The sequence below is a fragment of the Talpa europaea genome, assembly GCF_964194135.1.
Source record: "Talpa europaea genome assembly, chromosome: 15".
Classification (NCBI taxonomy): Eukaryota; Metazoa; Chordata; class Mammalia; order Eulipotyphla; family Talpidae; genus Talpa; species Talpa europaea.
The window spans coordinates 17,752,135-17,766,105 of NC_140083.1; the positions used below are offsets into that span (position 1 = coordinate 17,752,135).

Here is a 13,971-nt window from a genome sequence, read left to right on the forward strand (position 1 = left end):
TATTCTTAAATTTTGTTTCATGAAAAATCTGAAAATTGGGTTTTATAGAAGTGATAAGGAGAACAATAGGTGATAAAAATCTATAACACTGAAGGGACTCACTAATCACTAAGTATATTTCTCTGTGCAGGTATTTGGCCTCCTAAGAGTCTGAGCAAGAAAGAAGTGGAATATACTCTTGAAAGGAAAACGAAGACAATAATAAAAACAGAACTTAATTTTACATGGTTGTCAGCTCATTTACCAATATGGACACTTTTCCCACCAATTTTCCGCCGGGTGGAGACAGTGGGCTGACAAACTCTCAATCTGAGCTCCAAAAAATGTTAATTGATGAAAGGTTACGATGTGAACATCATAAAACTAATTATCAGACTCTGAAAGCTGAACACACAAGGTAAGTTGCTTAAATTTGGACATTAGGGACTTGATTAAAAAATTACCTGAGTATTTCCTCTGGAACATAACAGTATAATTTTGTTGTGCATACATTTGAAATTTAAAAAGATTTATATATACAAGAGCTGGGGTACAGGCCAGAGGCGCAGGGGGGTGAGAGGATTCACCAGAGACAGAATGGGGAACAGAACAGGCAGACAGACCAAAAGCACTGCTGAGGGGAGCAATGGGTGAGACAGGAGAGGTCTGCCGTGCCATGTGGGTATTTCCCTGGCTGGCGGGGAGTTGAACCGCGCTGCAGAGGCTGCAGACAGCTCCACAGCACTACACGCAACCCACTGTGCCAGTGGGGAGGTCCCACATTTGAAACTTTTAATGATAGTAAAATTTTTGCTTTAAAACTACTTTATACAAACTAAGCATGATATGAGGTAGATTGTGAGTTTAAAAAGTTTTTTTTAAAGTAACTAGCCATATAAAATTAAAAGTATTTTGGTGGCTAAATGTGATTTTTATAAAATTGCATTCAGAAACAAAAGTATTAATAAAATTAAACTAAAGATAATTGCAAGTTTAATGGAATATATATTTGTCTTGTTGTAAAGTGTTCGACTATATAAAGTATTGCAATTAGAAAGCAAAAAAATTGAATTTTTTAAAAAACAGGTTGCAGGATGAGTACATAAAATCACAGAATGAACTCAAGCACCTATTAAATGAAAAGCAAACTAACCAGGAAAAATTTCAGCTGCTGCTTGAAGAATTAAGAGGGGAATTAGTAGAGAAAACTAAAGACTTAGAAGAAATGAAGTTGCAGGTAAGAAAATATACTTGACTAAGTATAAAGGTAGATATTCTAGAATGTTAGCTACCTGGTAGGGTTTAGCCATGTAATTATTTAAGTCAGTTGCTTCTGTATTACCTATTCTGATTTAAATATTTCAGTATTAAGAATAACTCGGGGAAGTTCTGTTTTAATTTATATAAGAGATAATATATTTAAAGGAAAGGCTTATTAATACCCCTTTAAATGTTGTAACTGAAGCTGAAGTGAAAAAGTTATTTTTAAGGTTATACTTAAAAACCTGTAAAAGCAGTATGTGTACATAATTTAAGGCAAAATACAAGGTATATGGAATTTCTCAAGCAAAAGTTGGTACTGAAGGACCAAATACAGTTTTTTAGATATTTTTTCAGTGTTTTTCACTTACGCACAGTTAAAATTTAGCACTGTAAAACTTACTACACATTTCAAATTGGTATTAGTGGTGTTTTCCTATATTCATTTAACCTCCAAATAGCACCTGCCATACTTCAATTTCTGTAAAAGAGGGATGATGATGCATCTGCACTGTGGGTTGTTGTAGGGGATCAATAAGTTAATGTATGTTAGGTGTTTAGAGCAGCATGTTTGTAGATAATGTGTTGCAACAGTGTTTTATATATTGTATAGGCATTGATTCAGTGAAATATTTTAGGCTATTTGGAATATAGATGAATGAATTTAACTGAACATTATTTTTAATTACAGGGATTAATGTAAGTACAACTAGACATTTTTTAACAAACATTTTTCACTGATTCAAGAAGTGTTTTTGAGTGGTTCCCTGTGTGCCAGGCATTAGTGTGAGATGTTGGGAATACCATGGTAAATAAAGACTAACTCTGAGTTCCCTTAAGGAGCTTAAATCAATATTAACTACATCCTGAAATATGAGTTCTGTGAGAGAATATAACAGGAAGGAATCAAAATAAGGTTTGGTTGGTGGTCAGAGTAACAGTCATCCTTTCCAGATTGAAAATAAGTCTAAAGAATTCTCTCTGGCATACCAAATTATTTTACCTTTATTTTGCTTGTTTTAGAAAATAAACTACTGGCCATTGTTTCCAAGATAATTTTAGCTGCCTGTGTTCTTATTGCCTAGCAATAATAGTGATTGTTTTTACCTCGTGTTAACAAAATTTTGACATATCTGAGGACCTGAAATTGACATTTTAAAGTTATTTTATGATGGGTTTATTTGTGTAACGATTATTATAAAATTAGATATATTGTGAAAATTTCCATGAATTGGATTACATTGTCAAACTTGGGAGAGAAGCTCTGAAATTTGATGACTTCTTGATTTTAATATTTGTAATTTCCTATTTAAATTGTTTTTCTCTACATATTTAGGTATTAACGCCACAAAAACTGGAATCATTAAGAGTTCAGATTCAAAAAGAATTAGAAACTCCAATGAGAGAGCATTTTAGAAATCTGGATGAAGTAAGTAATTTATAATTTATATAGTAGCAACTATGTTTTTATCTCTATATGATTTTGAAAGGTCTGAGGAAAAGCGTCATTCCCCTTCTCAGAAACCATGCTATTTCTCCTTTTTTTTTTTTTTTCCCCAGAGTCCTTACAGTGGCCTTTAAGATTTCATAAGATCAGATTCCATTCCCTCTCTGACCTTCTTCCCTCCATAGTCACTGACCTTGAAGTTTCTTTGGCATTCTAGAAATGAAATGGTACCATTCAAGAGTCTTTGCTCTAGCAGCTGCTTCTGCTCTGAGCACTCTAGATATTTCTTGGTGAATTTCTCATGTTTTAAGTGTTTGCTGAATTCTCACCTTTTCAATGAGGCCTACTTTAACCCACCTTTGTCCCCATTTAATAAAGCAGTTTGCTTTTCTTATCACTCGTTAGACCTTTGACTCCTGAGTTACCCTGCTATACTTTTTCTCTCTAGTATGCTTTTCTTCTAATATGCTATATAATAATTTACTGTGCTTATTTTTTATTTTCTTTTACTATCTAGAATGTAGGTTGCACAAGAGGAGGAACCTTTATCTCTTTTGTTTACTGTTACATTTCAAGTTCCTGGAACAGTTCCTAGCATATAATAGGTACTCAATTATTATTTGTTGGAGGAAAGAATTTAATACAACCCCAGAAAAGTAAAAATTTAAGTTTTCCTTTAGACTGGGATGTTTCCTTATATGAAAATTTGGTATAATTGACTAAATGTTTAGTAAAAGGGTACAGGAAAAAGATAACAGATATTAAATGTATTATGTATTGTGCTACACATTTTATGTGTTACTTTATCTAACAAATATCCTGAACCTTACACATACAAATGAGTACTCTATTCAAAATGTGCCCCTTGGGAAATCTATAGTCTAGTGATGCTGCCATTGCACAAGCCAGGTTGTGGAATCCTCCATTATAATGAGGTTTTATTATAAATAGTAATTTATAAATGACTTACTGGCTTGACAAAGTCATCTTTTGAATATCCTCTTGATGGATAACCAAAGCATATGGTTTGGGAATAGATTTAATTTTTGGATATAAACAAAATCACTTAATCTTTAGATGATCAAAGTAAAAGCATTTAAAGAACTAAGTACAGTCATGTATTGCTGAATGATGGGGATATATTCTAAGATAGGCATTGTGGGTGATTTTGTGTGTGACTGTTGTAGAGTCTAAATTACACAAACTAGGTGGAATAACCTGCTATACACCTATGCTATAATATAATGGGTCCACTATCATATGCAGTTGGTTCATATGTAACAGTTGATTGAAATATTAAGCAATGAATAACTGTATGTCACTAATAGAATTATGAAAGCCATCTAAACAGGTTTAGAAGAGAAATCTTTTTACTCAATATTTACAGTGGTCTCAGTATTTCAAGAGGCATCTTTTCTTTGTTACTTAATTTCCTGATACATGTTGAATAGTGTCATCTGCATCTTTCTGCTCTTTCTGTCTTAGTTTTTATTGAGATCCAGAATGGCAGCAGCTCTCATAGTGATAGGGAGCAGGATTGGAACATAGAAGGGAATTGCATGTGTTCCTATGTAGTCAGAAGAGTTGATGCAACATATATTCTTTAAATTAGTGTGTTGGATATCACTATAATGTTTGGTTGACCCTAAGTTGCTATACTAAATGTTCAAATAATTTATCTATTTTGAATTCAAACTCTGATTTTTAGGGTGGTATTTTATATTTTATTATGAAACTAATTTTTCAATCTATTTTGAAAGACATCCTACATTCTTAAGAATTTTATTAAGCCCAGAGGTAAAAATATTTTTACATGTTTATTATGAATCATTGAGGAATTAAGGTTAATTGAATGGTAATTTGTGTTATAGGTACTTCCTCAGGAATATGTAGAATACTTGTCATGAGAACTTTATGCTTATGTTTAATTTATTTTTTACTTTTAGAATGTCTCTCAATATAATGCAGTTTAAAACTATATTTGCAAAAGTGATTTTTGGAGTGCAAATACATTTCGTTTATATGTTTATGATAAATTTTCGTTCTTTTAATTTAGGAAGTGGAAAAGTATAGAGCTGAATATAATAAGCTTCGTTATGAAAATACATTTCTTAAGTCAGAATTTGAACACCAGAAAAAAGAATTTGCATGTATTTTAGAAGAAGAAAAAATAAAATATGAATCAGAGGTGAGTAATAATTATACTAATTTAGTCATTATCCAACTAATTGATAAAAAATTTGATTGTATTTTTTTGTAAATCCCATTAATGCTGATTACATAGTTTTTATTAATGGAAAGGTTTTTGTCATGATTTTTATCTCTATAGCAGTTTTTTTTGGGGGGGAATGTTCTATTTTAGCTGTTCTTTTATCCTGGTGAATAGAGATAGCTATGTCTTTTTTTTTTTTTTTTTTGATAGCCACAGAAACAGGCAAATCTTTGCAAATACACTTTGATTCTTTTAGCACGTCCCCTTGGAACCAAACAATATCCAGGAGAGCTTTGGCTGTCAGCCCATGTAACTTGTTTCCACTGATATAAACAAGGCGTTTATACTGAGGGTATGCCTGTCACCTTCAAAAAGGTGTACTTTGTTCTATGTCTACAACTGCAACTTTCTCTGCTGCTACGGCATGCATTACTACTCCATCTCTGCTGCTTTTGGTAGTCTGTTTTGTGGTTTGTCTTCTAGATTTTCCAGAAACAGGGTATGTATTTCTCGCTCATTATGTTGCTCTTGGATGGTTTTTCACAGTGGAAAGACAAATACCAATTTTACTTTACTGTATTTAATAAAGAGTTGAATTTATAAAACATAGCTTGATGCCTGTAGTTAATGTGGGAGATTCTGGGTAGAAACACATTTGCATTATACTTACTGCATTGTTGTCATTTGGAATTCAGAATTAAAATACTTACTTTCCTTTACCAATTACTAATTGAGTCAAACTGATTTATTCTTATCAGTGAGCAAACTGTTCCATGATTTAATACCTAAGAAGCTGTATGAGCTTTGGATCATTTGATCGCGTTAATAATACAGTACCAGAAAGGTACAAATATTTATAATCAAATCAAATTCTCTACAACTTGAACTGCTTTAGTTATATATGATCTTCTGTTGCAATGATCAGTGAGATGGGGCAGGACTGATTTTCCTCACTTAAATGAGAACTCTAAAGTACAAGATAAGTGACTTGCCTTAAGTCTCACAGAAAGTCATGAAAAATTTCTTGTGGAAAATTGGGATAATGAACATCACCAGATTAAAATGTAGATTTGAAAAAAAAATGTAGATTTGGCTTATTAAAGAGTATCCTCCAAGGTTAAGGATAACGGTGCTTTATTTTATACTTTGCTATTAAAGTCTAATGATATGTTTATCTGTTAATGATTATTTATAGTCTCCAGTTTCTTTGCTTTTTTTTTTTTAATGAAACCATCTGAAATCTGATGACTTAATTTTTCACCCATAAAAGACCAAATGATATTCATTAAAATTTTCAGGGAGTCAGAGGCATTGTTAATTTTCATTTATCTGATACTTTCCTAGAAATTCTAGGAAGCCATAATTAGTAGAGGCTAAAAAGTAAAACTTTCTGATAAGATTGAAGTTGCTTTCTTTTTATTTCCCAGTTGATTATGCAGGAGCAATGTTTTTGTGGGTTTTTTTTTTTTTTTTTAAGATTTATTTATTTATTTATACAAGCTGTGGGTACAGTCAGAAGCACGGGAGGGTGAGAGGATTCACCAGAGCCAGAGCGGGAAACAGAACAGGTAGACAGACGAAATACACTGCTGAGGGGAACAGCGGGTGGGCAGGAGAGGTCTGCGTGCCATGTGGGACCCTCGCCCGGCGGCAGGGGATTGAACCGGCACTACAGAGGCTGCGGGCAGCTTCGCCGCCCAGCACTCAACCGCTGCGCCACCAGGGGAGGTCCAGGAGTAATGTTAATAAGTGGGTAACTGGATGTTTGCTTTTATTTCATTACTGTATATTCTAGTTTCCATGTACAATCACACTAAAACTTAGATGATTGCAGATCACAAATAGTGATAAAACTTCAAAGTAAAGCTCACTTTAACCATCTTTCAATTTTACAATTTTAAAGTAGTACAATGTGATGTAACAAAAATAATTGGGTTTTCTTGCATTAGTTAAGGACTCCTTTAAACTTTTACACCTTTGTATCTACAGATTAAAATAGAATATTCTTTAGTGTAGGTGGTTCTTTACATAATACAGGAAGATGTTACTGTTTTCCTGAGAAGTACTCCAGGAATTCACATATCCTTCTTGATATTCTGAATTTAAAATAACATATGGAAGAAGTCATCTTTATCTTAAGAGAAATATTGTGATTTAATTTCTCAATGCATTTGCCTGTAAAACATGTTGAATCTGGAACTTCATACAGATGAAATTCTGAAGTTGCTCATAGAGTTGTATTCAAAGTGGTACTGTTGTGTTTTCAACATGTTACTACAACTCTGGTTTCATTATTTTGCATAAGGTAGTGAAGAGCAATATAGAGGATTTTAGGTACAGGTGTTTATACAGGTAGACTGTATGAGTAAAAGGAGCAAAATTAATTCGCTTGGAAAGTAATAACATCTTAAGAACAGGGCAGTAGGTACTGCATCATATGAAAACCTGTCAGAGTGCCAATACATCATGACAAGTCACTAAAATTGTTCCATCAAATTCTCCAAAGTGACTGAACTTTAACTTGGTTTTATAGGACAGGTGAGAAGCCAAAGTTCCTCTGGCACAAAAGAGGATAAAAAGAGATCTTTCTGGTCCCTGTTGTCACATGCTGTTTTTTTCCTTACACCATGGTAGCACAAAACTTATATGTTCCTAGTTTTTGGTCCTTGTGCCAACACAAATGTCAGTATATTTCATGAAGCCTCTGAAAACCCTTCCTTTTTTGTCCTGGTAGGTTCTGAAAGGTAGTCTGGAATACTGTTTTAGGGCCAGATTATTCCTTTATCTAAAACATTGAAGATTCTCTAACTTGTGCCTTTGTTACATTACTACGAACCATATCACAATAGGTAGAAATCTTACTAAAATTACCTCACAGTGAGAATTCTCTGGTACAAGATAGGTACAATACAATACAATACAATATACAATAGTACCTATCTCATGAGGTTGTTGTGAAAAAACGTAATAACAATACAGTAAAATGTTTAGAAAGTACCTAGTACATAATAAACATTCAACAAATGCTGTTACCATTATTTAGAATTCCACATCCTGAAATTTCTTGAGTATATGATCATGTCCTTTACATTAGTGTATTAAAGTGTTCAGTGCCAGTACACTGTGATACTATAAATAGTTTGGGGCATTTCTCATTACAGTGCTGGTAGCTTCATCTCACTTTCAGCTTTCGGGTGCTTTCTGCCCTGGATTTTTATCACAGTTGGGTTTATTGTTGTTTTGTTTTTTTTAACAACCCAAGACCAAGGTAACTCTCTGTGCATGAAAAAGGTATATATTTTATTATCCCTGTTCTCTTAGTCTAAAATTGTTCTCTTAGTCTAAATGTTAAAGGTTCAGACTATTCCTAAGCAATTTAGCTGCATGTTAGAAGATTTAAAAGTATGTAAAGGAATTCAAAAAACAATTCACATGGTCTAATAATCCAATTAGAAATGACTGGATAGACCATATGGGTGCTACTGGACATTTAAGGAAGAATATACCAAGTATTTATAGTCCTATCAAAAAGATAGAATGAGAAGATAAAATATTTTGTGAGACCACAGTTAGCCTATTCTAAAACCAAACAAAGCACTAAAAGAAAATACTGTAGACCAATATCTCTCATGTAAAAGCTGCAAGATCCTTGACAAAATGCTAATAAATTAAATCCAACAATGAATAAAAAGAATAGTATACCACAAACAAGGCTGGTTCAACATTGGAAAATGAATTAATATGTAATGCATTATATCAGCAGGCCAAGAAAAAAAAACTGCATGATCTTAGATGAAGAAAAATGATTCAGCAACCACATCCATTCAGCAACCGCATCCATTCTCAGCAAATGAGGACTAAAGGGGAACTATCTCAACTTTATAAATCTCTAAAAAAAATTACAGCTAGATCATACCTAATGGTGAGAAACTAGAAGTTTTACTGCTGAGTTCAGGGACAAGGCAGTGATGTCCCTACTTATACTCCTTTTCAACACTGTACTAGAAACCTTAGCTAATGGATTAGGAAAGAAAAATGAAAGACCTGCAACTTTAGAAGGAAGGAAAAGGCTGTGTTTGCTCACAATACTTGTCTGACTCTGGAAAATCTGAAGCAATCAGCAAAAATGTCTTCGAACTAAAATGGTTATTGAAAAATTTCAGGTCTCAAGATTAATAATAATTCTTACATAGCCATCGTGAACAAGTGGAATTTGAAATAAAATACAGTAAAATTTTAGTATTCTTCAAAATTAAGTACTTAAAAAAAGTACAAGATTTATATGAGAAAACTATAAAACTGATGGATTACATCAAATAAAAACTAAATAATGGAGAGGTAGTCTATATTCATGACTAGGAGGACTCAGTGTTGTCCAGATATCTTTTTTCCTTCTCAGCTTGACCTACAGATTTAGTTTAATGCTAATCAAAACTTAGCATATTGGCCTCCCTGGTGGCGCAAGGGGTTGAGCACTGCACTGCTATGAAGCAATCACAGCCTCTACAGCACGAGTTCAATCCCTGGCTAGCTAGGGAGCAACCCACATGGTGAAGCAGACCTCTTCTCTCTCCCCTGCTGCTTCCCTCAGCAGTGTATTTCAGTCAGTCTGCCTGTTCTGTTCCTCACTCTGTCTCTGGTGAGTCCTCTCACCACCACCCCCCGCCCCCACGTCTCTGGCCTGTACCCCAGCTCATGTATTCATAAATAAATCTTAAAAAAAAACAAGTTATTGTGTGGATGTCAACAAACTGATGCCAGAGTTTATATAGAGAGGCAAAAGCTCTGGAATAGCCAACATAATATTAAGGACAAAGTTGAAAGATGATATTACTGACTTCAAGACTTAACTGTACAACTATGGTAAGCAAGACTATGCTTTGGGCAAACAAATCTCTAGATCAAATAACAGACCAGAGAATCTAGAAATAGACCCTCCTGATTATAGTAAACAGATCTTTAATAGAGAAAGGGAATCAATGGAGACAAATAGCCTTTTCAATAAATGCTGCTAAAACAACTAGACGTGCACACGCAAGAAGAAAAAAATGAATCTAAACATAGACTATATACTCTTCAAAGTTATTAGCTCATAGGGGTCTTCCTGGTGGCCTAGTGTTTCAATCTCAGTGTTGTCACTGCTACAGCCCAAATTCGATCCCCTGCCAGGGAACTAACCCATATATGGTGCAGCAGGCCTCTCCTGTCTCCTGCTAATCCCCTTAGCAGTGTATTTCAGTAAATTTGCCTGTTCTGCTCCCCACTCAGTCTATGGTGAATACTCACCACCCAGCCTCTGACTTACACCCCAGTTCTACACACACAACAAATGTGTTAACTCATAACAGTTAATACATCTAAATGTAAAACATATAGTGAAAAACCTAGATAATCCTGGATTCAGTGAAACCTTTATAAATAGAATACCAAAGGCGAGATCTATGAAAGAAATAATTGATAAGCTAGTCTTTATTCAAATTATTTTGATCTGTGAATGACATTATCAAGACAGGAATTTAAGAGTAGGAGAAAATATTTGTAAAAATATGAAGTGCTGTTAGTCAAATATACAAAAAGCTCAAACTCAAAAATAAACAACCAGATTTAAAGTATATGAAAAGATGTGGGTAAGTTATATGTAAATACTATGCCATTTTATATAAGTGACTTAAGCCATGAAATTTAGTATCTGACTGGGTCCTAAAAATAATCCCCCTTGATTACTGAGCAGCAACTGTACTTTCTTTTCTTTTTGTGTGCCTTGGAGTAGCAGAGGTACTACAATCCTTTGAAAAGATCAGCAACTCTTCCTAGCCCTTGATGTGTTTCTTCAGTATCCTTCAGCAATTTTTTAAAAAGTAAAATTGGTTAATGTATCATATTTCCTGTCAAGTAAATTTATGTTCTAGAAGAGAACAAAGTAAATGTAATTGTAACTGCAGACAGATTTGGATAAATGTCACAAAAGAGAAATTCAAACAAAACCTTTTGGAAATTTAGAGAGGATTGAGAGCACACCAAATTGAGTATATCAAGGAAACTGACATGTGATTCTGATCAAGAGTGGAAGGAAATGTGTCCAAGGTCTGTGCCCAGATAACTGGTACGTGAGTGGTGTCTTGGCAGTGACTGAATATAAGCTTCCTAACACAGGTTTCATGATTATTTGCTTGTCTGCTAGGTTTTCTGATGTATTTTTACTACCCAGAACAGTGCCAGTTACATTATAAATATTCAATAAATGTTTACATGAACAAACAGAGAAATGAGAAGGCTAATTTTCATAAGACTGATTTGATCTGATTTAGGGATTATGATTGTGAGTTCTACTCCTGCCATTATTAGTTAGGTTAATCCCATATCTTCCAAAATGTAGGAAACATGCTCCTTAAGAATATTACCTGTCTGCACCTATGTAAAATGAAGGCTATATGGAGAAATTGTCACAAAATGCAATTTTATGTGTACTACACTTATTCAGCTTTTGATCCATAGTAAGTACTCAGAACACTCTTGCCTAAACCCGAATTAAAATCCTGATCTAGATGAACTGTTAGACCTCCCGTATAGCACATCAAAACTGTATTGAGTTACTGTGCAAGAGCTGCTTGGTATCCGAAAGGTCATTCAGCCCAAACCCTTCATTTTAACTGAGTCCAAAGTGAAACAGTATCTTGCAGAGTCACACAAGTAGCTGAAGGGAAGAGAACATGAAAGAAAAAGAGGTAGTGACCAAACTATGGAAATAATGTTTATATGTAAAGGGTGGGAGGAAAAACAGGACAGACACTCACTAATTGGGCTTTTGAATTCTTCAGCTGAACTCTGAATTCTTCAGCTGCTTCCTTGGATAAATTTTATTTTCTGGAAAAAAAAGGTATTTGCCCACTGCATAGCTCTAACTATATTGCCATCTTTAATTCCAAATTGGAAGCAAATACATGTTAAAACTGGAAAAACCAGTCTCCAGTGTAACCTCATTTTATAGATGAGGAAAACAGATTCTGCCTTGAGGTGGAAGTCTTAACACTTCTTAGATTCATTCATAACAATGTGAGCAATCAGTGGGTGCTTGGGCAACTTTTGCTAGGTTGCAGAGCATTGCTTTGGGTTATTTTGGCTTAGTGTGAGCCTTCTACACTTGCCATGGCTACCAACACTCCTGCTGTCGTTTAAATCATTTTTCTTTTAAATAGCTGAGCTCCTTAATTAAATTGAATCATCTGAAAAAATTTCATCTTAAAAAGGAGACAAAGAGTGGGAGCTATTCTGGTTAATAACAAAGATTTGGTGATGGTGGTAGTAGAGGATAGTTGGGGAGACCAAGAAAGGGAAAGAGTTTTATTTTGATTACTTTGCCCACTCAGTTGCAGAGATGAAAGATCTGTGAAGTGCTTCAGAGGTTAGGAAGCCCTTTGAAAGTAAAACAGTTTCATGGTTAGTAGGAATGAGAAGACCACACTGGTCTTTCTGTACTACAAGTTTCCCATTGATTTTTCTGTATGCGTCCTTGGAGTAATGGTTGTCATTTTTTCCTTGAATCTAAGAATTAAGAATTAGGTCGTAATTACAGCTAAAGTTTTAGTAAAACCTTTCTCATCAATCACATTTATAGTTATTTATACAGACAAGTAGCTTTTTTTGTGAATTAAGTTGCCTTGAAGTAGATAAAACTGTATTACTATAGACATAGCCTAAAAATTACTGTCACGTGAGAAAAACTCAGCAGGAGTCAGCATATTGATCTGGCATGAACCCCTATAAAGTTCTGAAGAATTTTAAAATACTTGTCATCTTTTGAAAGTAATTATTTCTGTAATATTATTTATGATTTTTAATTTTTCAGCAACTGAGTTAGTCCTGTGCTAGACATCATGGGGAGATAGAGGGGAAGTAGGACAGGTCCTTTGCCCTCCACATGAGGAATGTTAACATTTCAGATATATTTTCTTTGTGTGTTTTCCCACCACCTGAGCTTCTTTTTCATATTGTATACTTTTTAATTTATTCACTTGTAAAGCATGTTCATGACTGAAAATTAAGTAATTTAAAATTGTGTGCTTTGTTTAAAACCAGGTTGCAAGACTGGAAAAAGATAAAGAAGAACTACATAACCAGCTCCTTAGTATTGATTCCACAAGAGACAGCAAACGAATGGAGCAACTTGTTCGAGAAAAAGCCCATTTGTGTCAGAAATTAAAAGGCTTAGAGACTGAAGTAGCAGAATTAAGGGCTGAAAAAGAGAATTCTGGTGCTCAGGTAGAAAATGTCCAAAGAATTCAGGTGCGGCAGTTGGCTGAGATGCAGGCTACGGTTAGATCCCTGGAGGTAAGGTTTTAATTGCTTCCCAGTAGAATATGGCATACTTTTTTTTTTAAAAAGTACAGGTGAAAGCCTTTGATTTTTAGAGCATAAATGTATGCTTACCAATTCAATGCTGACGCATTTGTGGAATCCCAAGAGTATAGAAGACAGCTATTGATTCATAAGCAGTAACATTGCTATCACATTTATAAAGGGATTGTTCTTTGTGAGTTAAGTCACCTATCTAAAATGATAGAACTCTTACAATGCCATGGAGAAGAATATGTAAAATATAAAAATATTTGAATTTCTGAAGACTAATCTCAAACCAGAAAGAACAATTATCTTCCTAGTTTTTTTCTTTGCACTGGGATTCAAGACCTTAAAATTATAAGTGCTTTTTGAACAGAAACACAGTACTAATATATTTTTAGGACAGCTTCTTGCCAGAGTGGTAAATTTCACTTTGGCTCCTAATTCTATAAACCTTTACTGAATTATTTCCCTAAGTTCATCAGAAAGAGATAAGAGCTGGCAGAGCCAGTTGGTGCTTCTAGAGATATTTCCTTATGAAGAACTTTGGCTTCCATTGTTGGGAGGAAAAATTTTCCATAGTTCTTTTAGATTAAGAGTTTGGAGGATGTGAATTAAACTGACACCAGAGAGATAAGCAAGAGAAAAGACAGATTTTTATTCATGTTTGTACATGGAAATGTGAAGAATATGACTCAAAAAGACTGTTAGACGTTGGAGCCTGTATACCATCATA

At 34.2% G+C, this 13,971-nt stretch overlaps 1 protein-coding gene across 2 annotated transcripts in view; it reads left to right on the forward strand.

Moving 5' to 3' along the window:
• Nucleotides 1-224: 224 nt before the first annotated feature.
• Nucleotides 225-13,971, forward strand: part of CEP83 (centrosomal protein 83) — a gene marked incomplete at both ends in the record, with an annotated part of 52,593 nt that continues 38,846 nt past the window's right edge. Inside the window, 5 exons of one of the 2 annotated variants that reach the window (XM_084255891.1) lie at nucleotides 225-397; nucleotides 1,066-1,216; nucleotides 2,576-2,668; nucleotides 4,743-4,874; nucleotides 12,975-13,226. In XM_084255891.1, coding sequence (XP_084112017.1) covers nucleotides 225-397; nucleotides 1,066-1,216; nucleotides 2,576-2,668; nucleotides 4,743-4,874; nucleotides 12,975-13,226 — 801 coding nt within the window. The remainder of the gene's footprint in view (nucleotides 398-1,065; nucleotides 1,217-2,575; nucleotides 2,669-4,742; nucleotides 4,875-12,974; nucleotides 13,227-13,971) is intronic. The other variant, XM_084255892.1, reaches the window with a different exon arrangement.